Raw genomic sequence first — 23,786 nt, 5'->3', positions numbered from 1 at the left:
TGATTTAATGCTCACGAACACCCTACACGGTAGGAGGCCTTCAGTTTGCAGGTGGGGAAACTGAGGCCCAGGACTTGAACTACTTCTCTGGGTCAGGCAGGCAAGGGGCAGAACAGGGGTTTGAAGCACGCAGCCTGGGCACTCGGCCCCAGGGGGACCACGGGATCTGACCACTCACACGGGCCATTGCCCCCGCCCCCCAGCTCCGTGTGGCCCTGGGCGAGGGCTGCACCTGGCCACACCCCTGCACCCACGGCTAGGGTCTGGCGCTTGTCTGCTGGAGGGGCCCGAGGTGGCCCAAGGCAGCCCCGGGGCCTCCCCGCCCAGGCCGGGGTCACAGCCAAGGCTCCCAAGCTTGATGAGCATCTCATCTGTGTCTGGGATCTTGCCCGCTCGGTCTCGTCCACCCACCCACCCACCCACGTGGACATCGGCCTCGGAGGCTGATGTGGCAATGGCATTGCCACCTGGCCAGACTGGGCTACAGTCAGCAATTGGCTGGCTCGAAGCCTGGTGCCCGGAGCCTTCTGGAAATACACGGTCCTCGTCTGAGCCACTGGCAAGGCCAGGGACATACCACTTAGCGTGTCCAGTTATAATTTCCTCAATGATATGTCTCAGGGTCTGGAGGTTGCAGAAAGGGCAGTAAGGGGTCAGCTCTGGGGTCTGAGAGCCCTGGGGTGAAACCCCGACTTGGCACTCAGCCGCTCTGTGAGCTCAGAGACGTTTCCAGGCCTCTGCTCCACACCCAGAAAATGGGAACATCAAAGCTTAGCTTCTGGGGCTCAGCCCTGAGGGACAGCAGTCTGTCGGGGTACAGTCTCAGTCAGCACTGAGGGGCGGGCCCCCCGGGCCTGACTCTTGGGGTGACTCCTGTGGGTGCCCCGCTGTCTCCACTAAGAGGTGGGCATTCACCAGGGCTGTTTAGACAGATGCAGGCAAAGCAGCCGAGGGGGCTCGGAGCACACGGCAGGTGTCCAGGGATACCGACAGTGAGCTCATGCCCTTGGTGGCTTGCCACGTGGAGCACCATCAGGGGTGAGCACTGTCTTCACCCTCCAGAGATGGGGGGCAGTGACGTCCAGGAGCGAGGTCTCCCCCCGGGCAAGCTCCACGCCCAGGGAGCAGGGAGCCCCGTGCTGGGGCCAGGAATCGGGGCGTGGGGGATTCTGCCCACCCCCAGGGACCGGGGGCCACCCGGTCCTCTGCGCCTCGGTGTTGGCATAATGGCACCGGCCGGCCTCCACCCCTCGGGACAGCGTGCTGGGGGACGGGGCTCTGGCCCTGCATGCCTCATCTGGGCTGTCTGGAGGCCCCCTCCCACACAGGGGCCACGAGGTTAAGACAAGGAAGAGGAACCCTGAACGTGAGACGTCGCACCGTCAGCGTCTTCTCTCTGGGGAGTACAGGACGCCCCGGGAGACCTCAGGACTGCCCTGAGCGATCAGCCGTCGGGGCCCCGGAGCTTCCCAGAAGCAGCTCTGACAGTCTCAGGGCCACCAGAGCTGACTCCGCGGTGCGCCTGCTTAGCACGCCCTGGCGCTGTGAGGTCGGTATCCCCCTCCCCCGCCCTTGGCGGGGAGACCAGAGTCAGAGAGGGGCCGCCCTCCCCAAGGGCGCCAGGTGTCGGGGAGGTCTGCCGGACCCCACGTGCGCTTGGCTTCGACCGCCCCCGTGCTAGAACGGGGGTGGGGGGTGCCCGGGAGGGGTTCGCACACCTCAGGAAGAGCTCTATGTGGACCACGGCCGGCGCGATCTTCTCCACCACGTCTGCGATGAAGTTGAACTTGTACCTCGGGCTGGTCAGCTGGTGGAGACCTGCGCTGGCGGGAACAACCAGGCGCATTAATGAGGCCCAGACACCGCCAGCGGTGCCCCGAACCACCCCACCCCCCTGGGAGGAAGCTCCAGCGAGGAACCCCCCCCCCCCAGGCTCAGAGCCCCTCAGGGATGCCCGACACTCAGCCCGGTGACACCCAGATATTTGGGAGGGGGCTCCCTCGTCCCAAGAATGGTTACTGTGGAGTCTCCTCACTGGACACGATACCACCGGGTGGGCCGGGAGGCTCAGAGATGTCAGGACACTTATCCTGACGTGACACTTGAGCCAGACCCGAGCCAGCAGCCTGGGCCCTCACCCTTTCTCTCACCCAGAGCAGTGCCCTGGCGTGAGGCCACCGTCCCCTCCCCCGCCGGCTCTGGCCCGTCCTCCAGCCCGTGCTAGTGCCGTGATCGGGCAAGGTGACAGCAGAGGTCCCCGGCCATCCCTTCGGAGCTGCCCCGCTCTGGCCCCGGGGTGGCCCCCTCCCAGGCCCCGCGGGACTCCGGATGTCTGCGTCGCCAGGGCCCCCCATCCAACTTGGCCGGACCCCAGTCCGACTTGCCAGGCGGTTCCTGAACCCCCTGGAACCTTTGCCGGCTCAGATTTCTGCTGCTGTCAGCAGTGGGGGCCGCCGCCTGCCGGGACCGCAGGCCTGAGGGATGTGGGTGGCACCGGGCCCACACCCCTTCGGTCTCCCTGCTCGGGCATGTGCCGAGCTCTCTCCGGTCGCAGCCAGAGGCCGGCGGTACCTGGAACCGGGCCCGCCCAGCACTGCTTGTAAGCGGCTCCCCGAATGAGCCGAGTGCTGGGAGTCCCGCAGGCCGGGCTTGGCTGGGCAGCCCCACTTCCGGCTGTGTGGCTTCAGGCAAATCACTCACCCTCTCTGGGCCTCGACTCCTAGTCTGAAAATGAGGCTGAAGGTGCCCCACCCCCACCCCCGACCTGTGGGAACCGGGTACGGATGTGACTTGTGAGCCTAACCCTGCACCCCGGGACTGGTGCTGGCGACCAAAGAGGGCTCGGCCCGTGAAGTCCAGTTCTGGGAGGTGAGGGGTCATCAGGGTTGAGTGAGAATCCGGATTTTTCCGTTTTTCCCAGAGGGACAGGAGGTAAGGCGAGTGCAGCCATCATCGGTGCTGCATAAACATCTGGGGCAAATTCAGGGCTCTCCACACCCTGACTCGTCTCCCCACGTCCGGGAGGCGGCCAGGGCGGGGGGCACTGCCCCATCTTAAAGGTGGGAAAACTGTGGCTCCCTGAGCTCAGTCCTCTTGCCTGGAGATGCGTCTCTAGTTAGAGAAGGCAGGTTCTGAGCGCAGGCCGAGGGCTCTCCTCCTTCGGGGCCCCGAGTGTCCGTTATGCCTGAACCGGAGAGAGCTTCCCTCGGGGTCCAAGGTCAGAGGTGGGGAGGAGCCCCCCCACCCCCGCCGGTTCTGTGATGTCTGCTTCTCAGCCAAGCAGTGGGCGCTGGACAGGGGGGCCCAGGCCACCGTGGTCAGCCTGAATCAAAGGCTGCCTGTCTGGGGTGGCCAGAGCCTGCCGGCCACCGCGAGGCCCCTCACCCATCAAAATGCAGGCGGCCAGGGGCTACGGCCTGGGAGCCCTCTTCTTCCGGGTGGCAAAACCCTCGGAGGGGCGGGGTGTAGGGCTCAGAGCTCATATTAACGGGGGCCCTGGGGCAGGGCCCACTGTGGGCCAGGGTTCCTTCCACGCTCCCAGCACGCCATCGAGGTCAGAGTCTGTATCTCCACGCGGGATTGCTAATTCTCCCTGACGCTCTGCGACTGAGGCCGCCAGTCAGCTGGGGGGCTGGGCCCAGCTCTGCCCTCTCCACCTCGAGGCAACCCCCCTGGGAGCCCACGTCATACTCTGGCCTCCGGGCACAGGGAAGGAAACCAGCCACAGAGTCTGCTGCCCTGTCCAGGTTCCAGTCTCTGACGAGACGTTCCTGGCCGGGCAGTTCCTGTGCCCTGGGGACCTCCGAGGACCCCGACCCCAGGCCCTTGTCTCTTCCACCGGGTGGGCGTTTGGCAGGGTCTTCCGGGTTTCCCCGGCCGAGGCTCGCGCCCACCGTGCTCTGCTGGGGCGGCCAGTCCCCGAGGGCCCAGTCAAGGGTCACCCTCTCCCTGCTGTGTAACGTGTTGGGCCATTTACCCCCAGTCTCTGCTCCATCACCCACCGTTCTGTGCCTCACCTGCACAGACCATTCCCCACTTCCCCCCGCAGGACGCGCCAGCTTGTCCCCGGCACAACTCCAGTGCCGTCTCCTCCAGGCAGTCCCCCGGCAGGCTCCTTCCAGCCAGCATGAGTCTCTCCCTCCTGGGGTTCCCAGTGTAATGCCCCACCCACGGCCCTGCCTCTCACGCGGGGTATATTCAAGCCACGCAGGCCGAGCACCTCTGTGTGCACCTGAGTTCAGGCGAGTCGGGCACGGCACAGCGTGACGGGGGATGGGGCACAGCAAAGCCCAGAGGTGCCCCAATCCGGGTCCCAGGGACTTCAGAGCCTGAGTCCTCCCTGACCCAGAGCCTGGGGCACCCCTCCGAGGCTCCTGGGTCAGCCAGCTGAGGACTAGAGCCCCACCGGGCCCTGTCCCTTTAAGCAGAGCCCCGCGGTGGGCGGTGGGGAGGGGGTGGTGGGGCGGGGCAGGCCTGTTTCCTGGTCCTCCTCCCTACACACAGATGAATCACCCCATGAATCAGTGGGAAGGGAGGACTCGGTTCCCACAGCCTCTTTCCACATGAAAACCGTGGGCCCCACGGCTGGGAAGCAGACGCTGTTTATTTGGGCTTCTGACAACCCCCACCCCCACCCCCTCCTCCAGCCAAAGTTCTGAAGTCAACAGTCAGTCCCCACCAGATTCAGCCGTTAGCCTTTGTCGTTGTTGTTGTCGTGTTTTGTTTTCGAAAATAAACTGTGACCCACGGGCTCTGGAAGGTCCAGTTCGTGCGGAATTTGACACGGCAAAGCAATTGAGGCCAGGTGTCCAGTGGGGCCTCCCGGGAGAGGAAGGGACGCGGCCAGGATGGGACGGACTGGGACAAGGGTTGGCAGGGAGAGAAGGTGGGCGTCAGGGCTCCACCCCAACACCCTGGCGTGGCCGAGCTCCCTGGAGGGCTCAGGGACGGTGGCAAACCCCGAGAGAGGACTTCACTATGTGCCAATTCTGGAGAGCCATACTGCCACGGAACAACAGAGGGGGAGACCAAGGCCCAGAGTGGGAAAGTGACTAGCCCAGACATCCCGCCGGGCCGCCTTATAGTGTTGTTACACAGGCTGTGGACTGCACAAGCCCAGGACCATTACTAACGAAGGTCTCAGCATGACTGGCTTCCCTTGGAGTTGGGCAGTGCGCAGCCTGCCCGACTACGCATTACCCCTCCAGCGCATAACAGGCACTGAGACCCAGTTCTGGCCCTCTCTGAGGTCATTGCCTTGATTCCATCAGAAGAAGCCGCCACCCGTCACGCCGTGGTTAGCTGTGAACTGGGATGGAAGGGCCGTGGGCAGATGACCGCAAAGCCTGGGCCTATGCGTCCGTAATGCTGAACACAGCTTGCAGAGCAGATGACGACATCTTAGCGGTGCCTTCGAGGTCCAGGTTCTACCTGCACCTGTCGCTCTCCCCTCTGGGCCCCCGGCACCCTTCCCTCGTCCCTCGAGCCCAGGCCTGCACCCCTCCTCTGGGGAGCCTGCCCCGACTTGGCAGGCTCAGTGGCCACTCTCACCCCTCTGGGTCCCACAGCGCCTTGTAACACCTCCCTTCCCGAGGCATGTCCTTCTGTCCCCATGGCCTGGGCGCCCCAATCGACAGCACTGAGCAGGGAGCAATGAGTGAATGAGCGGGGGGGGGGGTGCATGGATGTTCTACAGGGACCAGGGCGCTGTCCCAGGGGGCCCCCCACGGCCCCCAGCCCCCACCTGCAGGCCGCACTCACCCATCTGGGGCGGGCTCTGAAGCCCCAGGAGCCGCCTCCCGGGTCTAATTAGCCCCCAGAGCCAGGAACAGGGGCTTCCGATCCCACTGTGGCTCCCAGGGGCACCAGCACCGCCGTCCGTGGCCCTGGGGCCCCAGGCGCCTGTCCCTGGAATGCAGGCCTCCTCCCCCGTGGGTCCCTCCCCACAGCCGCCATCCACGGGCTCCAGGCCCGGGGTCCGGTGAGCTCTTGTGGCAGTTCTTCAAGGCAGGTGTTTCTGTCCATTTTACAGGCCAGGTCCCTTGATGCCGACCCCAGGTACCTCCTCTGTCCCGGGCTGGTCCTCAGCCACTGCGCCTGGCTGTCCTGCCCAGGGGCGCCTGGCCTGGCCAGTCCTCGCCTTGGGGCCAGCCTGGCTCCTCTAATGTGCCAACATCATGGAGGAGAGGCCCTCCCACCGGCCTGTCTGGGGTTTTTCAAGGTGGGTGTGCAGGCCAGTCGCCACGGAAGCCAAGGTGTGCTCGGCCCCCGGCCCTCCCGCGACAGGAAGCCCTCCCGGCCCTGACGGGTCCATCAGCGGCTCCTCTGGGCTCAGGCTTCCCAGCCGGGTCCTGGGAAGTCCCCTGGGCATGTGGCAGCCCTTCCACAGACATTGCCTTCCGGCACCTTCTCTTCCTCGACTACCTACCTCTCCTTCACCCTCACGGTTATGGCAGGAACACCCAGCCGTTGGCACTCAGTCTGCCGGCGCTCAGGGCTGTTAGCCTTCATGCTGTGCCAAGCGCTTTGGACTCCTCGCCTGACTGCTCAGTGGCCCAGCGGGAAGGACACCACTGCCGTCCCCACTTCACAGATGAGGGATCTGGGGCGCGGAGAGCTTAGGAGACCTGCAGGTGGTGTAGCTGGGACTCAGCCCTGAGAACCGAACAGGGTCGCAGTTCTGGCTCTGCCCGTCACGCGCTCCAGGGTGAAAGCATACAGTTGGGCAGGTTGGACACTGCACATCTCCAAGGGTTCACCTGCTCCCCCCTGGCTCTAGACCTGGTGCTCGGTGTGGGGCACACATACATGCATCCTGGCCACACCTTTGCTGCACTGAGGACAAGGGACCTGCGACTTCATTCTCTTTCTTACCTGCTTATTTAACAACCTTATCAAAATCAGACAGAAAAGCCACTTCCCCAAGGCGCTGGAGGTCTGCCTCGCGTGCGGAACAGCACATGGAAAATCAGGGGAATCTGGGCGTGGGCAGAGCTGTCCCTCCCCAGCTGGGGTAGCTCGATGCCCCCGCTAAGCTTTTTCTTCTAACGGGCCGTGAAAATAAGACCTCAAGAATGTGTGTTTAAGACTTTGACAGCCTGAAGCACAAGCCTGGCGTCTCCCCCTTGACCTTGGGGAGCCTGGGGGCCTTCCTCCCTCAAAGCAAGGCCCGGGAGGAGGCCTGAGACCCTCGGGCAGGGCACAGCGCTCACTCCGCCAGGCGCCCGCCCACTTCCTTGTCTGGTTTGTGCAAACCCCAGGCCCCTGGGGAGGCCGCGCGAGTGTGGCTGGGCCCCGTCCCCCCCAGAGCTCCTGGCAGGCGGGTGAGCTGGCGGACGACCGAGGGGTGCCCGTCAGGTGCACGGAGCCAGCGGGTGGAGCCTGGAACACCGTGGGTCCAGCTCACCCAGCACAGGGCTCGTCTGGCTGAGCCGCGCAGCTCCGGTCACCCTCACGTGGCTGCGTGTCTCCCCTGAGTCCCCTCGGACACGAACCCGGAGGCGAGGACGGGGCTTCGGATCTGGGCGGGGCCCACCGCTCCACCGGCCTCACGGGTCGCGGAGGGCCACCACAGGCTGGAGAGGGCCCGGGGCCCGTCCGGAAGCGAGGCCGTGCGCGTCCGACGAGGCAGACCCAGCGACACGGCCCCTGCGCACGGACGCGGTTGTTCGTCAGCCGGTCTCTTGGAACCCTGCCCCTGCCCTGGACACCGTCTACACCAGAGTGGCCCCAGCACCTGATCTGTACCTAACACCTTGCCTCTCCAGACCCGCTCCTCCAGCGGCCCTGACCCCAGGGGGCCCCGCCATCCTGTCACTCCCCCACCAACCCAACCCCCATCAGGGACCCTCAGGCCCTCAGCTGTCACCCTCGCTCCAGCCACATCGGCCCTCCCCACCAGGGCACCGCCCCCCCCCCCAAGCTGGGCCCCTGCACCCTTCTGCACACGTGTCACTCATAAGCCTTGAGCTCCGCCCCTCCTGACGACGGGCCACCCTCCCAGCTCCTGAGCTCTCCGTGCCCACCTCTTCATGGCCGTTTACGTGCCACCTCCTCCAGGAAGCCCTTCCTAACCTACCCTTCCCCAGTTGTGGAGGTGGTTTCCCCCTCACCTGGGTTCCACACATAGTCATCTGTCCCTCGCAAGACAGGATGGGGATTTCGTAGGCGATCTGCTAATGGTGGTGGGGCCCGGCGGGAAAGGGGAGGCCAGGCTGCAGCACAAGTCAGTGCTGGGTCTTGAAGGCAGTGGGAACCATGGCTGGGCTTTTAGCAGGGAGGTCCAAGTCTCGCCACTCCCCCCGGGGCCGCTGCGTGCAGGTGCGTGTGGCAAGTGGAGACGCCCGAGCGGGCAGACCCCAGGGGTTGCTGTGGGGTCCCGGCCGCGCCTCTAGGCTTATGCCGGGAGCACAGGGGGTGAGGGTGCTTCCCGGGCCCAGCCTGGTCGGCGAAGGCCAGCTGCACGGCACCCCGGGTCTCAGGCTCCTCTCTGCGGGGGCTCCTGGCTCAGAAGCCGCCAGATGCTGTGTCTCAGCCCTGCCGTCCAGGGTGCAGGGAGCAGGGTGGGGGGGGGGGCGGGGAGCGTCATCCTGCCTGGTCCCCAGTGCAGAATTCCACACATAGGAAGCTGCTAAGGGGATGAAAATCAAACACCAACCAAAGCTCTTAATAAATAAAACAAGGGAGAGACGCCGTCTGAACCTGCACCGGGGTCGCACACGGAACACGGATTCCTAAAGGCCACGTCGTACGCTGCCCTTGGGCTCTAGGTTTTGAATTAATTGTACGTACCAAGGCCTATTCGTCTGCAGGGGTGGGCAGAGAGGCCTTGAGGGGCAGGGACTCTGGCTAAGCGCAAAAGGGAGCCTCCTCCCTCCACGGACACAAGGAACACATTTACGTCTGTGTTTATCATCCCGGCGACAGACAGGTATCCACGCCAGGAAGCGGTTCTGTCTACCGTGGAGATGGGAAAATGCAAAGCTCCCGGAAAGGTGGTGAGGCCCCATCGCTGGGGGTATGCAAGGAGGGTGGGGATGGAAATAAGGCAGATGATCCGGGTCAGAATGGTGATGTGAGGGTCTAGAGGGGCCCCGGGGTGTGCTCGTGAGGCTAATGAGGGGGTTGCAAGGTGCGGTGATCAGGGAAGGCAGCTCAGGGGTGGGGGGTCGTCTAGGTCCAGACAGATGAGGACGTGGCCACACGAAAGTGAGACAATGGGCACTTGGGCTAGAGCACAGCACGTGCAAGGGCCCTGAGGTGGGGAGAAGGGCAGGCTGGAGCACCGAGGATGAGGTGGCCGTGCGGGGTGGGGTGGGGGGACCAGACGGCACAGGGCCTCGGGGGTCGGGTCAGTGTCGGGGAGCTGCCGAGGGGGTCCTGCCGGTGACGGGCAGAATGGATTTACCAAGGCCATCCTGGCTGCCGCGTGGAGGAGTGGCGGGAGGGAGGATGAGGGAGGTGAGCGGGGGAGGCCAGCGGTGCGGGGACAAGTAGGGCACTGGCGGCTTGGGGGACGTTTCCAGGCCGAAGACTCGCCCGGGGCTGGTAGGTAAGGAACGAGGGAGGGTGACAAACACTCCTGGCCTAGACTTCCCGGTGGAGGACCACGGCCGGCAGGGACGCAGGACTCCCGCCCCGGGAAGAGGTGGGCGCTGGAGACTGGCCCTGAGTCATCAGCGCCGTGCATCTGAGGGCGGGCCCAGCGAGGGGACAGCGGGCGGGAATTCTGTGCACAAATGCCCGGGCTGGGCAGTGCCTCACCTGCCCTCATGTGTAGACATCACCCGGCGCCTTCTGGCTGCACCCTTGGGAGGGCGGGGGAAGGGAGGATGCTGCTCTATGGCGGCCGAGCCCAGTGGAGCTGACCTGACTCCAGACCCGGGGGGCCCTGCGGTCCCCTGCCTGCAGAGCGAAGCCTGGGACCCACGACGGTGCCGCTTTCCAAGCCAGCCAGAGCCGAGGCCCGAGCAAGTGGCCTCAGACCCCCTTGACCTCTCCCTGCCTCACTGAGCGCCTCTGCGGTGCCGGAAGGGCCAGACTGGCAGGACCCGATGCGATGGTGCAGCGAGGATTCCGCAAGGACAGGATTCTGCACGCGCAGCCGGCAGAAACCTGGGTGTGTGAGGTCCCCGTACCTGGGGGGACGATGACGGCACAAGGGCCAGGAGCGAGGGCGGGGCCACACCGCGCGAACGGTGCTCACGGACCCCAGCCCCGCGGCCTCCCCACCCCTCTCTTTAAGGCCCCTGCTCCCCCCACCCCGAGGCGCACAGGGTCCCGTGCCCGGGGGACCTTGCCCTCTGCCTCTGCTGTGCTGCGTCCCTCCCGCCGCCCCCTCCTTTGCTGGGAGAGCTCCCGCTCACCGTCCACGGCTCGGCACAGAAGCTGACTCCCCGCGGGAAACAGAGACGGGGGTGGGGGCAGGAGTCCCGGCAGCGACAGTAACACGGGAACTAACACACGGTCTGCGGATTGCCCATCAGGGGCACGTGCCCACGCCCCTCGGCCGTCAGTCCCCGCCCCCGCTCCCCCCGGCCGCTGCTACCGTCAGTCAGCCTCACTGTCATCAGATGGGAAGGGGGGCGGTAAGCAAGCTGCCTGAGGCCACGCGGTGGCGCCCCAGCCCGTGACCCCCGCGCTGGCAGCCGCCCCCGTGCGCCGAGCGACCTGTGCACCTGTCTGCCTTCAGGCTCTTGCCCTCTTCTCACCCTCCCACGTGTCTCCCCGACCCTCCGGTGTCTCCAGGGCAGGGCGTGGACAGGGTCGCCCCCATCCCAGCGCCCTCGCCACCAGCCGGGGGCCAGCCGGACACACAGGGAAGGTACTTTACAAACGTGGACTCGATCAGTCAAGAAATGAGGGTTTCCAAATGCTCAGACGGCCTCCAAGCTCCCTGCCTTCCCTGCCCCCAGCCCTGGAGCCTTATTCTAAGAGCGCCCCCCACAGGCGGGAGTCAGGGTTGGGGGGGGGCCCGTGGACACAACCACGCCGTAGTGGGAAGGCTCCAGCCCCACCCCGAGCCCCCTGTGTCTCAGAGGCATCGGCGTGGCCTGAGATGGGCCCGCCAGTCCCAAGCCCCAGGGCGGATGGGCCACCCGCGAGGGGGCAGTGTCTAAATACCCACCACCCGTCTCTGGGACTTTGCCCGGCACCGGGCTCTGATCCCTCACTCTCCTGGGCACCATCTAGACACAAACCTGACCATATCACCCTCACCTCCCTCCAAGCCCTTCACTGGCTCCCCCAAACAATCACACTTAGGCCTATCTGGTGTTTCCCGGACTGGGTTCCTCGGAACCCCCGTGTGCCAGGAGGTCATATGTGTTCTGCTGACACCTTCTTGGGAAACGCTGGGTTTTATTATTTTTGTGTGTGTGGTGTGTGGGGAGGGGGCGTCTGACCGCAGGTGTCCCCGGAACTTCTGACAGATTCAGGCATCAACTGGGGAAGTCTGGCCTGCAAGATGGAGTCCAAGCCATTGGCACGACACTTATGGCCACTCGTCACCCATCCCTGCTGACCGGCCACCCCTGGGTGTCACACACACACACACACACACACACACACACGCTCGCGCGCGCACCACTCCCTGTTCCCGGAGAGCCCTTCCCTACCGCCGCCTGGAACATCCGTCCCCTGGTGTGAGATTCAGTTCGGATGCTTCTCATCCCTGAAGCGCTGCAGGTGATATACTCCCCACGGGGCTCCCAGGGCCACAAGCCTGTCCTCAAGGTTAGCATCTCCCGCCCTGAGGCTATGAAACGAGGGCCCACACAGGGCTTGACTCATCCCCCTGACCTTGGGGCTCAGCGCCCAGCACACCGCGACCCCAAGTACCTATTGGACCAACGCCTTCCTAGGAGGCGCCCCAAACAGATAAAGGGACGGCAGGGTTTTCTAGCATTTTCTTGCACGCACAGGGTCCAGCTGTGTGGCAAGAAGCAGTGGTGGGCCAGCTCCGGGTGGGGGGAGGTCGTCCTGGGGTTTGGAGGGACAGAGGAATTTCCTGCCTCAGCACCCTGTCCCAGGAGGCTCCGAGGCGCGCAGAGACCCCACATGCTCCATCACCATTCCCAACAGCCCTCTGGAGACCGGCACTCTAAGACCAGCTCAAAAGAAAGAGAACGCTGGATGTCGCTCAAGAGAACATCCGGACTGGGTGAGATGTAAGACCAGGAAAGACTGCCTTCCACCCAACACCCCGGGGCGGAGCACAGCGGAATACGGGACCCGCGGAAAGGATACGCAAGACAGGTACGTGTTGATGAGACCAGACCCCTTGGCGGTCAGGAGAGCACCGACTTTCCCCTTTAAACCACTTCTGTGACCCTGGGCCTCAGTTTCCCCACCTGGAAGACCAGGGGTCTGGCTAGATGATTTCCAAAGGGCCTGCCCACGATGCCCAGCTTGGGCCGACCTCCGGGCTCCTCCAAGCTCCACACCTCAGTTTCCCCGGGAGGGGCCTCCCCTTCCACCCCGCGCCCCCCTCGCTTACCCGACGGGCAGGCGCCCTTCTGCAGCTGGCGCACGGGCGTCCCGGAGAGCTGCAGCGCGCGCCGGCTGGCCGCCTGCAGCGCGCACACGCTGGCGTAGGTGTGCCCGTCGGTGCCGCACACGGCGTGCGCCCAGCGGCAGCGGCACACGCCGCGCGCGCACTCCAGGCTCTCCCCGCACGGCGAGTCGAGGGGGCGGCCGCACGGCTCGCCCTCGCTGGCGGCGCACACCAGGCAGCAGTTGCACTGGTCGGGCACGTAGCCGCCCGGACAGCGGGGACTCGGGCACCGGGACACGTCGCAGCGCGCGGGGCACGACGCGGCCGGGGGCTCCCGGGCCAGCGCCAGCGCGGCCAGCGCGGCCAGGAGCAGCGCGCGCGCCTGCATCGCGGCCGGGCCGGCGTCCGGCCGCAGCAGCGCGGGGGACGGGCCGGGGACCAGCGGGGGCGCCGAGGCGGTGCTGGGGCCGGGCTGCGGCCGCCTGCGGAGGGGACGGGGAAGGGCGCGCCGCCACATGCGCCGGCGGCTCCGGCGGGCGGGCAGCGGGACCGCTGGGGCACGCGGGGGCGGGGACCGGAGAGGCGCCCGCTCCTTCTGGGCCGACGCTGCGCGCCCGGGGCCCCGCCGCACTTAAAGGCGCGCGCGGCCCGCCCTCGCTGGAAGGGACCGCCCGGCCCCTCGGCCAGCCCCGCCCCGGGCCCCGCCGGCCCCCGCCCGGCCTGGCCTTCCGGGGCCTAGACCCAGCCGGCCGGCCTGGCCTCGGAAACGCGGGCGATGGGTTTGCTGGGGGGCCTGAGAGGCGGGGCCGCGGGCGGGAGGAGCCACCAGGGCACAGGCCTCTCTCGGGCGCTCCCAGAGTCCCGGTGCCAGCCGCGTCCCTGTCCGTGCCCAGGATTCCTCTCCCCGTGGAAATTGACAAGCCCGGATCTCCCTGCCCCTCCTCCCCAGCGCGTCCCCCACCCCCTTGCCCCAAGTCCAGCTTGGAGGTCCAGCAGATGTCACCCCGGCCTGGCTCCCCACCTCCACCAGGGACAAACCCTCAGGAAGCACCGCCCTAGGCCCGGACTTCCCTCCTCAGAGCTTGGAGGGCGCGACCTCTTACTGACACGCCTGACCCAGTTCTGCCTGTCTGGGGGTTCCGGCCCTCAGCGCTCTGTGACCCTGGCAGTCGTCCGCAGCTGTGTGCCTCAGTTTCCCCCTCCACCAGAGGGGAAGGAAGAGCACTTTGCTAGCTCACAGGATTGCCGGGAGAAGCCCACGGAGGGGTTGGGGTGCGGGACTCTGCTCTGGCAGGCGGCAAACCAGGAGCTGGTCACCACGTCGTGGAGCCGAGGCTCCGGAAGCAAAAGCCAATCAGTCGGAGTGGCGGCCCATCGAGCAGGGAAAAAACGCCCCCGCGCCAGCCCTGGGGCCGGAGATCCTCACCCTGTTTGTGCCGTGAGCCCCGCCGGGCACCTGCTGAAGCCTGGGGAGGCAGGCCGTCTCTCGGAAGGACGCTTTTGTAAACGCATGAGACACACTGGGCACCATCTCACCCGAAAGGAGCTGCCCAAACGCAGAGATCAAAATAGAGCAACAGAAATAAGCCTGTGAGGGACACACGGGCCTCTTTGTGAACGTGTTAAATAACAGCGTCTGGCCAGGGGCGGGGTTACCAGCCGAGATCCGCAAGCAGCGCGGAGCAGAAGGGACGCTTGGGGTGCCCGCAGCAGCCACGGTGGTCATGGAAACACCTGTGGCTTCTCTGGGCCACGGTCACAGGCGGCTCCGTGGCTCGAGCCTACCTCGCCACGGAAGGAAACGCTGCCCTTCAGGGAGGGGCGTTGGTGACCGCAGAGATGTCGGTGCTCACCCAAGTTTACGGACACCCAGGGTGGGAACCGCTGGCCCAGAGGAAGGAGAAGGAGTGGGGGAGGGACGCGGGGCAGGCGCTGGGGGGCCCCCGGCCGTGAGCACCGTGGGGTCCCGAGAGGCAGTGGCCACGAGCATGGACGACAACAGGGCGGTGGGGTGTGAAGGGAGGCTGGGGCTTCCTCTTCTCAAAGGGGCAACAGGGACATGTGCTTTTGCCCCCCAAAAACCGGAAATGTCTTTTTCTTTGAAGACTCGGAGAATTTCAGGCCCTTTCCTGGAATGACCCCCCGAACGCCAGGGGTTGGGGACTCCGGGACTGGGCTCCTGGTTTGCATCTCCTGCCGGACAGGCTCAGGCCTCAGCGGTAGAGGGAGTGGCCCGCCCAGTGGGGGCATCGTGACCCAGAGCAGACCCTTCGTAGGGGTCCCATCATGCTGCAGACGCCCATCCCTCAGGGCAGTGCTTTCTGGTGCCCGAATTCTACAGGGCCCAGAAGAGCAGAGACCTCAGGAAGGGCCAAGGGCTCACTTCTTCTCACCTTTTTTGTCTACAGGTGGGGAAACGGAGGCTCCCCCAGGGCTGGCCGCTGCTACAGACCGGGCTATACGGCCCTCCGTAGCTACTGCTGCTCTGGGCCCTGGGGGCTCTGCATACTTTGTTTGGCTCAATTTTCACGGTGCCTAGCAGGCTCCGGAAGGCGCAGGTCACAGCGTGTGGCAGGCTGGGACTCCAGTCTGGGTCTTTCTGCCAGTCCGAGCTCTTCCGTCCAGACCGCACTGCCCCCAACGGTCACCTGTGACTTTTACAACCGACTTGCAAAGGGGTGTTTACTCCTAGCACGGAGCGGGAAACCGAGGCCCAGAGTGAAAGGAAACACACGAGCTTCCCTCCTCCACTTGGACGGTGGGGTGTGGTTCCTGGGGTCGCCTTTGTGCGCCCCTGGCGTGGGCAGGCTGGGCTCACGCGGGCTGCAGCAAGCACGGGTTGGCCCCAGGCCCAGACCTCTGCTGGAATCTGTTTCCAGATGTCAGGAGGCACTGCCTGGGAGACAGTGGGAACAGCGCCCCCTGCTGCTCGTGCTCCTTCCTGCCTCCCGCTCAGCGAACCAGGACCCCCCCCCCCCCCACCAGGAGCTTGGGGCGGGGGAGGCTATGGGACCCCTTCCGGGGCATCTGAGCCTCTCCCGGAGCCCTGCCCTCCCATGGGTGCGTGTTCCTCAAAGGGTGGCGCTTTAAGGAAAGCAGAGGCTCCACTGTCAGGACCTACAGGGAACGGGAGGCAGGTTGTCCACCCTTCACGACTGGGCTCTGCGGGTGTCCCCGGGCACCCGGCCAGGCCCTCTCTGTTCCGCCACTGTCATCCGCTCTCCGACACTGCCCACAAATGCTGGGCACTATTTTGTTGGCCTAAATGTGTCATCCATTCGTGTGCATTTGCTCCCCCTCACCGCTCCCATGTTTAAGGCTCTTCGTGAGCAAGAACAAGATAAAAAAAGAGAAAAAAGAAACAGAGCAAAGCAAATAAGGGGGGGGGGGAGGGAAGAAACATAACGGGAAGCCAGAAATGAGGGTAATATGCAAACTGTTATTAGCACAAGAGGATGTTTTTAGCGCATGCCCATAAATTTGTCTCCGAGCTCCCTGGTAGCCAGGGCAAAGAGGGAAACGTGATGTCCATGTGATGGAAACGAGCCCATTATCCCAAGCAGCCTATTTTTTCTCACCGTCGAGGAGAGAAGGGTCCCCCGGGGAGCCTCAGAAAGAAGATGCTGCCGACGTCCTGACAGCACGCTCCGCGGTGGGGCCTGTGTGGCTCCTCGTGCAGTATTCCTCGGTGGGGACCCGGGCCAACACAGCTCAGGGATCCCGCGAGACGCTCCATTGGTCAGCAGGCGTGACCTGCATTCTCCTGGGGCTTTGCCACTCCTTCGGCACTGGGGCCTGCGCTTGGCAGAAAGTTGTAGAAGCTAAGTCGGGAGCAGGGGCTGAGATCCTGAGGTTGGTGGGAACCGCCTCGCCCGCCCACTCATGAGCACACGTGCCCCACGCCAGGCCTCCGCAGGTGCCACACGGCCACAGGCAAAGAGATCCACGAACCCTTGTTCCGTGAACGGGCTGGGCTCAGCCCATGTAGTTTGGGGCACACAAGACAGCAGGGCAAGAAGGTTCTAGAAGAGGGGAGAGGGTCTGTGGGGACTGAGGGCCCTGGGAACCGTGTAGCAAGGGCCACAGATGCTGCCGTGGGACCGTCTAAGAAAACGTAGCCCCGGGGGGGGGGGGGGTGGCTGGCGTCACGGCAGCAGAAGCCGGCCGGAGGGTGGTCCTGGCCCTGCGCTCTGCCCTATCTATGAGCTCGTGACAAGTGCCTTCTGGGGGACACCCTCACATCCTTGGGCAAAGGGGGATACTTCCCGTGGGGCTCCGGGTCCTGCACCTGCGGACGAGGGTTCTTGCTGTAAACAGTGACCTTGCCTCTGGGGTGCAGTTATGATACGACCACCATCTAGGTCATGCCTGACCCGGCTCCAGGCGGCAGCCCCTTGCGGAGAGGGACAGTGTCTCATCTCCCCAGGGCTGGAGCACGCTGGGCGTCACACGGCGTTACCACCCACGATTGGAATGGAATTGAGCGCATCCGGGCCCGACCTGGGCTGGGCCGGGGTCTGCCTCCCCTCCCCCCCATCCCGGGGCGCCCCCTGCCGTGCCTCTAGCTCTGCAGAGAGCCGGACGGGGTTGCCGGGCCCTGGTCCTCAGGCCGAGCTGTCCAAATGCCGGGCAGGCTCTACCCCGTCCCCTGACCCTCGTCCAGGCCTGAGCTTCACATGGGGTGAGGTCATAGCTTATGTCACTTGGGGACCTCAAAGACCATCCCAGGCCACACCTCGGCCTGCGATAAGACTCATCAGCCCACATCAGTGGGTGACTCAGAGGGTGGGGTGGCCGGGGGTCAGTGACCTGGGAGCATCTGTCTGCCGTCCCCTCCCCTTGGCATCCACCTCACTTAGAGGAAGCCAGTCCCTCTGAGAGGGCGACCTTACCCTTCCCGGGGGGGGAAGGAAACCTGGGGGCCTGGCAGGGGCCACTCCAGGACCCGGGGATTGGAGGGCCTTCCTGAGTGGGTGGCATTCGAGAGGGGCTCCGACCACCAGGGCAGGGGCTGCAGGAAGGGGGTGCAAGAAGGCAGGACACCTGGAGGGACAAGATGATTCCTCAGCTCCCGGTCCTTCAGGGTCAGCGACAGAAAGCCCCGCTCCAACTGGCCTCAACAAAAGGGAACTGACGCGGTGGGCTGGCATCAGGTATGGCCCGATCCAGGGACTCCGAATGTCCTCCGGCCCATGTGGATTGTGTTCCCCTGGTGCTGGCTGCATGACGGCCACCAGCAGAACCAGGCACCGTGCTCCAGGGCGAGTCCCCAGCAGCCCTGCAGAAGTCTCAGTGCATCTCATTGGCCCTGGGGGCTCTCCTGTCCATCCCTGACCTAGTCACGGAGGCAACGGAGTCCGGAGCTGCGTCCCGTCCGTGTCTGATCACCTGCGGGCTCGGCGTTCTCCAGAGGACGATGGTCCCCACTGGCAGGAAGGTATATCCAGAGACCGAGCTGACAGAGGTGCTGGGTGACCGCACCAGGAGATGTGAGCATCCCCTTCCCAGGCTTCCTGGCAGGGCCTCTGCTCACACACCTCTGATGACGGGGAGCTCACCACCACCAAAGCAGTCTCTTCGGTTACTAGAATGTCCTTCCTTTGAGTTAAATTCTGCTCCTGTAACTCCCATCTTTGGACTCCGCTCGACCCCACAAGGCTGTAGAGAATACATCAGTCCCCTCATGGACAAAAGGAGGCCGTAAACACCTGAGGCCGGTCCCCAGTTGTTTCTTCTCTAGTCATTTGCTAGGTGACCTGGGGCCCCAGTTTCTTACCTACTGGAGGATGAGAAGAAAGAGGCTTCCTCCTGGGGCTCCCAAGAGCCAAAGGAGGAGATGGGTGGGGTGCTAGGATGCCCCCCAAGATTCCTGCCCCCTGGTATGCACACCCTGCGTAATTCCCTTCCCCTTGACTGTGGGTGGGCCTGACCTAATCAGGCAAGCCCTCAAAAGGAACTGGGCCCTTCCTGAAGTCTGAGGCTTAAAGCATAGAGAGCTTGGAAGTGCGAGGGGCCCAGGAAGCGGGCCGCGGGGCAAGGACCCGGGGCGATCTCTAGGAGCTGAGCAGACCCCAGCTGACCTCCAGCAAGAAAATGGGAACCACAGTCCTGCAACCACGAGGAATGAATTCTGCCAACACCCCGAAGACGCTTTCCTCGCTGAGCCTCCGGTCGGGGGTGCTGCTGGCCGGCCCCCTGCGAGACTTTGAGCCAGGACGAGCCACAGTGTGCCAGCCTCTTGACCCACGGAGACAGCGAGGCAATGAAGGTGTGTGGTTTTAAGCCACTAGGTTTGTGAGGATTTGTGACGCAACACAGAGAACAGATAGGGGGGCGAGGGCTGGGTGAGCATATGGCAGAGGGAGCGCGTCAGGGGAGGCATGGAGGGGTGGGAGGGCAGATGGCCGGACGAGGGTGGGAGCGGGTCCTGGAGGCGGGGAGGGACCCCACTGCGGCCAGGTAGAGTGGAGCCGCCCTCAAGCTCTGACCTGCTCACCCGGCTCTGCCCTCCTCGGAGCTTTTCCTTAAATTCTGGGAACAATGCCACCCAGGGTGCCAATATACCCATTTCGTGGAGGCAGAAAACTGAGCTAAGAGAGTCTAAGTGGCTTTCCCAAGGCCCCTGAACCATTGGAGGAAGGACTCAGGATTGGGGAATGGTCGGGTCCGGCCCCGAAGTCCGTGATCTTTTCTGAGCACTACACTTCTGTTCGTACCCGTTTCATAGGAGGAAAACCGAGGCCCGGGCAGGGCAAGTGGGTTGCTGAGACAACCAGGCTAACTGACATAAGGTCACAGGGACTGAGCCTCTCCCCTGCAGCGGCGCGAACCCTTTCGCCACGTCCTCCGAAGCAGCTGCTGTTACTGACGCACTTGTTTCACACATTAAGAAAGCGGGGCCCAGAGAGGTCCAGTGACGTCCCGAGGTCACACGGCAAGCGAGCCACAGAATCCGGATTCAAACCCGGGCAGCAGGACTGGCACCTCTCGTGCGCAAGTTGGTTGGGAACCGGCCGACGCCGAGGCCCGGGCGGGGAGGCTGAGCCAAGATGGGCAGGGTAGGGGCCCGGCTGATGGAAATGATGAAATCGGGGCCCCCGGCCAGCAGGGCTTGGGCTCTTCCTTTTAAGACAACAACCCTCAGCTTTGTCTGCAGCCCAGGCCCTTCTTGGAAATCACCCCGCCCTGCCCCATCCCCCACGGGGGAGGTGTTGGACGTGACCCCTCTCCTGGGAGGGTACGGCCTGTCCGTTCCGTCAGGCTCGGCTGCTCTCAGGACCGCCAGCCCCGCCCACCAGGCTGGTGGCCGCGGGCCTCCACCGCCTGCCTCCCGGGAGCCGTCCGGCCTTCAGGCCCCGAGGCCCTTCTCCGGCCTCGTGGGAGCCTCGGGCCGGGCGATGCCCCTGGACAGTCACTCTGGCCGTCCAGGGTGTCAGGCATGGGCAAACCTGCCAGGAGCCACGGGCAGGAGTCTGGAACCCCTTTCCCTGCGCCCCTGGGCCGAGCCGCTCTTCAGACCCCATGAGCTGTGTCCTCCGGGGTCCCCGCGGGCCAGCTATGCTGAAGGTGAGCCAGAGACAAAGTAGCTCAGAGCTGAGGGCGAGGGGGGCGCTGATGGCCGTCTGGGGCCCCCCTCAAAGCTTTCACGTGGTGACAGGACACAGGTGCCCCCAGGAGCCCCCCTCCAACGGTCCCAGCGCCAAGTCATTTCTGGGCGACTGCTGTGTTCCCTGTAGTTTGAGTCCCCACGTGTCCCGGTGGAGGGTCTCCTACCATTCCCACGTCACAGGGAAGAACACCGAGGCTCAGAGAGCTTAAGTGACTCGCCCCAGGTCACACAGCCCTGATTTGGGGGGCGGTGTGGGCTGGGGAATACCGAAGGTGCCCAGCTGGAGGCTGGGGTCACACGGTCACAAAGTGACGTGCTCCGGGTCAGAGCTAGAGCCCCGCCCCCCCCACACCCAGGGGTCGTCCCAAGGGGCTTGCACACCTTCCGGGAAGGGAGCGCCTCTCACACACCCCCCGGGGCAGCCTGCCTGCCTCATTCCTCCAGCATCTCCTCTGTCGGCAGCGCCCCACGCCCCACGTTGTCCTGCCAGGCTGGGGTCCCCACAGCTCCCTGGGCCTCTCAGCCTGGACCCAGCACCCACCCTGCAGCCGTTTCGGGCTCGGGCCGCAGGTCACGCTGTCTTCCTAGAACTGCTCCCCACTTTCCCAGTCCACAGGAGCCAAGTTTCAGGTCCTAGCGCCTTTCAAGGGTAGGCCCTGATTGGCCCAGCACATGGGCATGTCCCGCCCCCCTTCCACGGTGATTGGTTCAGGCGTGGTCCCCTAACCCCTAAGAGTCAATTCCACTTAAGGAGCCAGTTGCCTAGGCTTCCGGCTGGAGGAGATTTTTCCCTCCAGCCCAGTCTTTTTCTTTCTTCAGATGTGAGAATCAGGACCCGTAACTCTGTAACCATCCGATGACCTTGAGGGGAGTGTCTGCCTTGGCACGAAGCCACATGAGAAGTGGAACTGAGAGGAGAGAAAAAGCAGAGCCTGGATCCTGGATCCTGGATCATGCCACGCCTGAAGCTGTACTCTGTTCCCAGTGAATTAAGTCAATAATCAGCTGGGTTGGGTGTCCTGTGGTTACCCGCAACTTAGATTGTTGCACAGAGGCCGTGTGCAGCCGGACCCCGACAGTAAATATAGATTCACAAGGAGCACTCAGCCCAGGGGCGGGCGTTATGCACCTACTGTTTACAGAGCGCCCATGATGTGCTGGGCACTGTCCCCTTTATGTGCACACCGGGCCCCCACTTTACACGTGGGGACCTGAGGGTAAGGCCTGTGAAATGGCGGCTGGGGCTTGGCCCCTGCTTTGTCTCACCCAGAGCCTGTGTGGTTCCCCCTCCCCAGGCGGCCCAACCCCAGCGGCGGCCCAGAGCCTGGCCTCACTGGACATCTGGAACCGGGAGCATCTGGCTGCAGGCGGGAGGCCCGGGCATGGCTGGCACCCGGAGCTCGTGGGGGGCATACGGTGTAACCGCGAGCCAGCTCCGTGACGCAGACGGCTCCCAATCCCGCGTGCTCAGGCTCTGATGCATCCTGCCTGCCATGTGACTGTCAGAGCCCCGTCTCTCCTCCTTCGCACGGGCACACCTGGCCTCCGCACTCTTGTGCACTGTGCCTCTCGGAGGCTGCCAGGGCACCAGCCGACCAGCCGGCAGAGACCGGGGCCCCAGGCACTGAGTGCCCCCCTCCTTGAGGGCAGCTGCGCCCCACGCCTCCCACCCTCCTGGACGACGGTCTCTGCCCTCCGCCTACCTGTCCCGCCTTTGGCTTTCATCCACCCTCCGACCCGCCCTGCCCCTGCCCCAGGTCCTGGCTGGCACCTCCTCGTTCCCAGGACGCCTCACAGCGGGGACTTCCTCCTCCGTCCCTCCGGGGTTCCGACTGCACACCCCATCGCTGGCATCTCCGGTTTAGAAAACTGTACCGGCTTCAGTGACACGTGATTCACACGCCACACAAAGGACACGCGTCAGTGCGTTTTCATGTGTTCACAGACGTGTGCAGGCGTCCCCACACTTAATTTTAGGATGCCCCCGAACAAACCCTGCGCCTGTTAGCTGCCACTCCCCCCCCCCCGCCCCCCAGCAACCAGTAATGTGCCTCCTCTGTCCCCGCAGACCCGCCCTCTCCGGACATGTCAGGCACATGGAGCCCTACAAGGTGTGGCACCTGTCGGTGCTCTGTCCCCTTTCACGGCTGCACAGGGGGTTCACCGCACGGACACGCGATGCTTGGTTCATCCAGTCACCGTCAAGGAGCATTTGGGAGCGCACTCCCGGGAGCGGAATTGCCAGGGCTCGCGGACCGACCTCCGGAGGAGCCGCCAGCCCGTCTTCCCGGGTGACCGCAGTGCCCTTCGCCCCCGCCAGCAGCGCCCCGGGCTCCCGCCCTCTGCCTCCTTGCCAACCCTTGCTACTTTTCCGTCTCCTAAAAATGCATTAAAAGTCACCCTAATATATGTGAAGGGCGTCTCTTTGTGGTTTCGATTTGCATTTCCCTGACGGCTCATGATGTCCGTGTGCTTTTCGGCCATTTGTATGTTTTCCTTGGAGAAATGTCTGTTCAGATCCTTTGCCCGTCCTTAAATTGGGGGGCCTTTTGAAATTATTGAGCCTGTATGTTCTGGATAAAAGTCCCTTATCGAATATATGATTTGTGAGCAGTTCTCTCCCATTCTTTGGGTTGAATTTTAACCGGTGTCCTTAGGCACAAAAGTCTAATTTTGATAAAGCCCAATTTGTCCGTTTTTGTGTTTGTTCGCTTGCGCTTTTAGGTGTCATACATGAGAAGGCCTAGCCTACCCCAACGTCACGAGGACACCTGCGTTTTTCTCTAAGGGCGATAAAACCTTGTGCTTGTCTATGGGCCCGGGACCCCTTCGGGTCATTCTGTGTGTCGTGTGAGGTAGGGGTCCTGCTGCACCCACATGCATCCCCCCTGCACCCCTGCATCCCCTGCACCCCCACATCCCCTGCACCCCTGCACCCAAAGAAGACACAGATGGCCAGCAGACACACGAAAGATGCTCAGCACCACTCATCATCAGAAAATACAAATCAAAACTATGGTTAGATAGCACCTCCCACCTGTCAGAATGGCGAAAGTCAGCAACTCAGGCAACAACAGGTGTAGACGAGGATGCGGAGAAAGGGGAACCCTCGTGCGCTGTTGGTGAGAACGCACACTGGTGCAGCCGCTCTGGAGAACAGTGTGGGGTCCTCACAAAGGTCAAAACAGAACTACCCTTCGACCTGCTTCAGGGATGGACCTAAAGGAAGTACGAGCGGGCTACGGAGGGTTCTCTGCGCCCCCGTGGTCTTGGCAGCATCATTCACGCAGCCGAGACACGGACGCAACCCCAGCGTCCACCGAGGGACGAGCGGGTAGGGGGATGTGGCGAGTGTGGACGATGGGGCGTGACTCAGCCGTGAGACAGACGAACTGCCGGCGCTTGCGATGACACGGACGGACCTCGGGCGCGTGGAGAGAGACAAACAGCGCACGACGGTGCCCGTATGTGGGTCTACGGAGGCGGAGCTGGTGGGGACGGAGAGCAGAGCGGGCGCTGCCGGCGCTGAGGGCCGTGGGGGTGGGGAGACGCTGGTCGGGGACACGAACTTCAGCGAGCAGGCGAATGTGGGGGCCCCACCCCACGGCGCGGTGGCCGCACCGTTTACTTGGAGGTTGCACAGAGCAGCTCTTAAAGTTCTCCCCACGAACACACGGACAGAAG

The 23,786-nt window shown here is 64.2% G+C and overlaps 1 protein-coding gene and 1 long non-coding RNA gene across 7 annotated transcripts in view; one reads left to right on the top strand and one right to left on the bottom strand.

The window, feature by feature from the left end:
- HTRA3 (HtrA serine peptidase 3) overlaps nt 1-13,091 on the bottom strand; it is a 30,299-nt gene extending 17,208 nt beyond the window's left edge. For 2 of the 4 annotated variants that reach the window (XM_045056679.1, XR_006597275.1), the window contains exons 1-2: nt 12,497-13,091; nt 1,719-1,818 (exon numbers count right to left, since the gene is read on the bottom strand). In XM_045056679.1, coding sequence (XP_044912614.1) covers nt 1,719-1,818; nt 12,497-13,010 — 614 coding nt within the window. In that variant the 5' untranslated portion in view covers nt 13,011-13,091. The remainder of the gene's footprint in view (nt 1-1,718; nt 1,819-12,496) is intronic. The other 2 variants (XM_023253437.2, XM_023253440.2) reach the window with 2 other exon arrangements.
- On the top strand, nt 11,786-22,799 carry LOC111560236. Of its 3 annotated transcripts, XR_006597277.1 has the most exons (5): nt 11,842-12,255; nt 14,902-18,761; nt 19,221-20,059; nt 20,922-22,025; nt 22,171-22,799. It is a non-coding gene; the product is annotated as an uncharacterized LOC111560236 (long non-coding RNA). The 3 variants fall into 3 exon arrangements; XR_006597276.1 differs by having other exon boundaries at nt 11,828-12,255; nt 20,922-22,799; XR_006597278.1 differs by lacking the exons at nt 14,902-18,761; nt 19,221-20,059 and having other exon boundaries at nt 11,786-12,255; nt 20,922-22,799.
- Nucleotides 22,800-23,786: the final 987 nt, after the last annotated feature.

Source organism: Felis catus, chromosome B1 (assembly GCF_018350175.1).
Source record: "Felis catus isolate Fca126 chromosome B1, F.catus_Fca126_mat1.0, whole genome shotgun sequence".
In the NCBI taxonomy this organism is placed as follows: domain Eukaryota; kingdom Metazoa; phylum Chordata; class Mammalia; order Carnivora; family Felidae; genus Felis; species Felis catus.
This window is presented reverse-complemented; position numbering and strand designations above follow the sequence as displayed.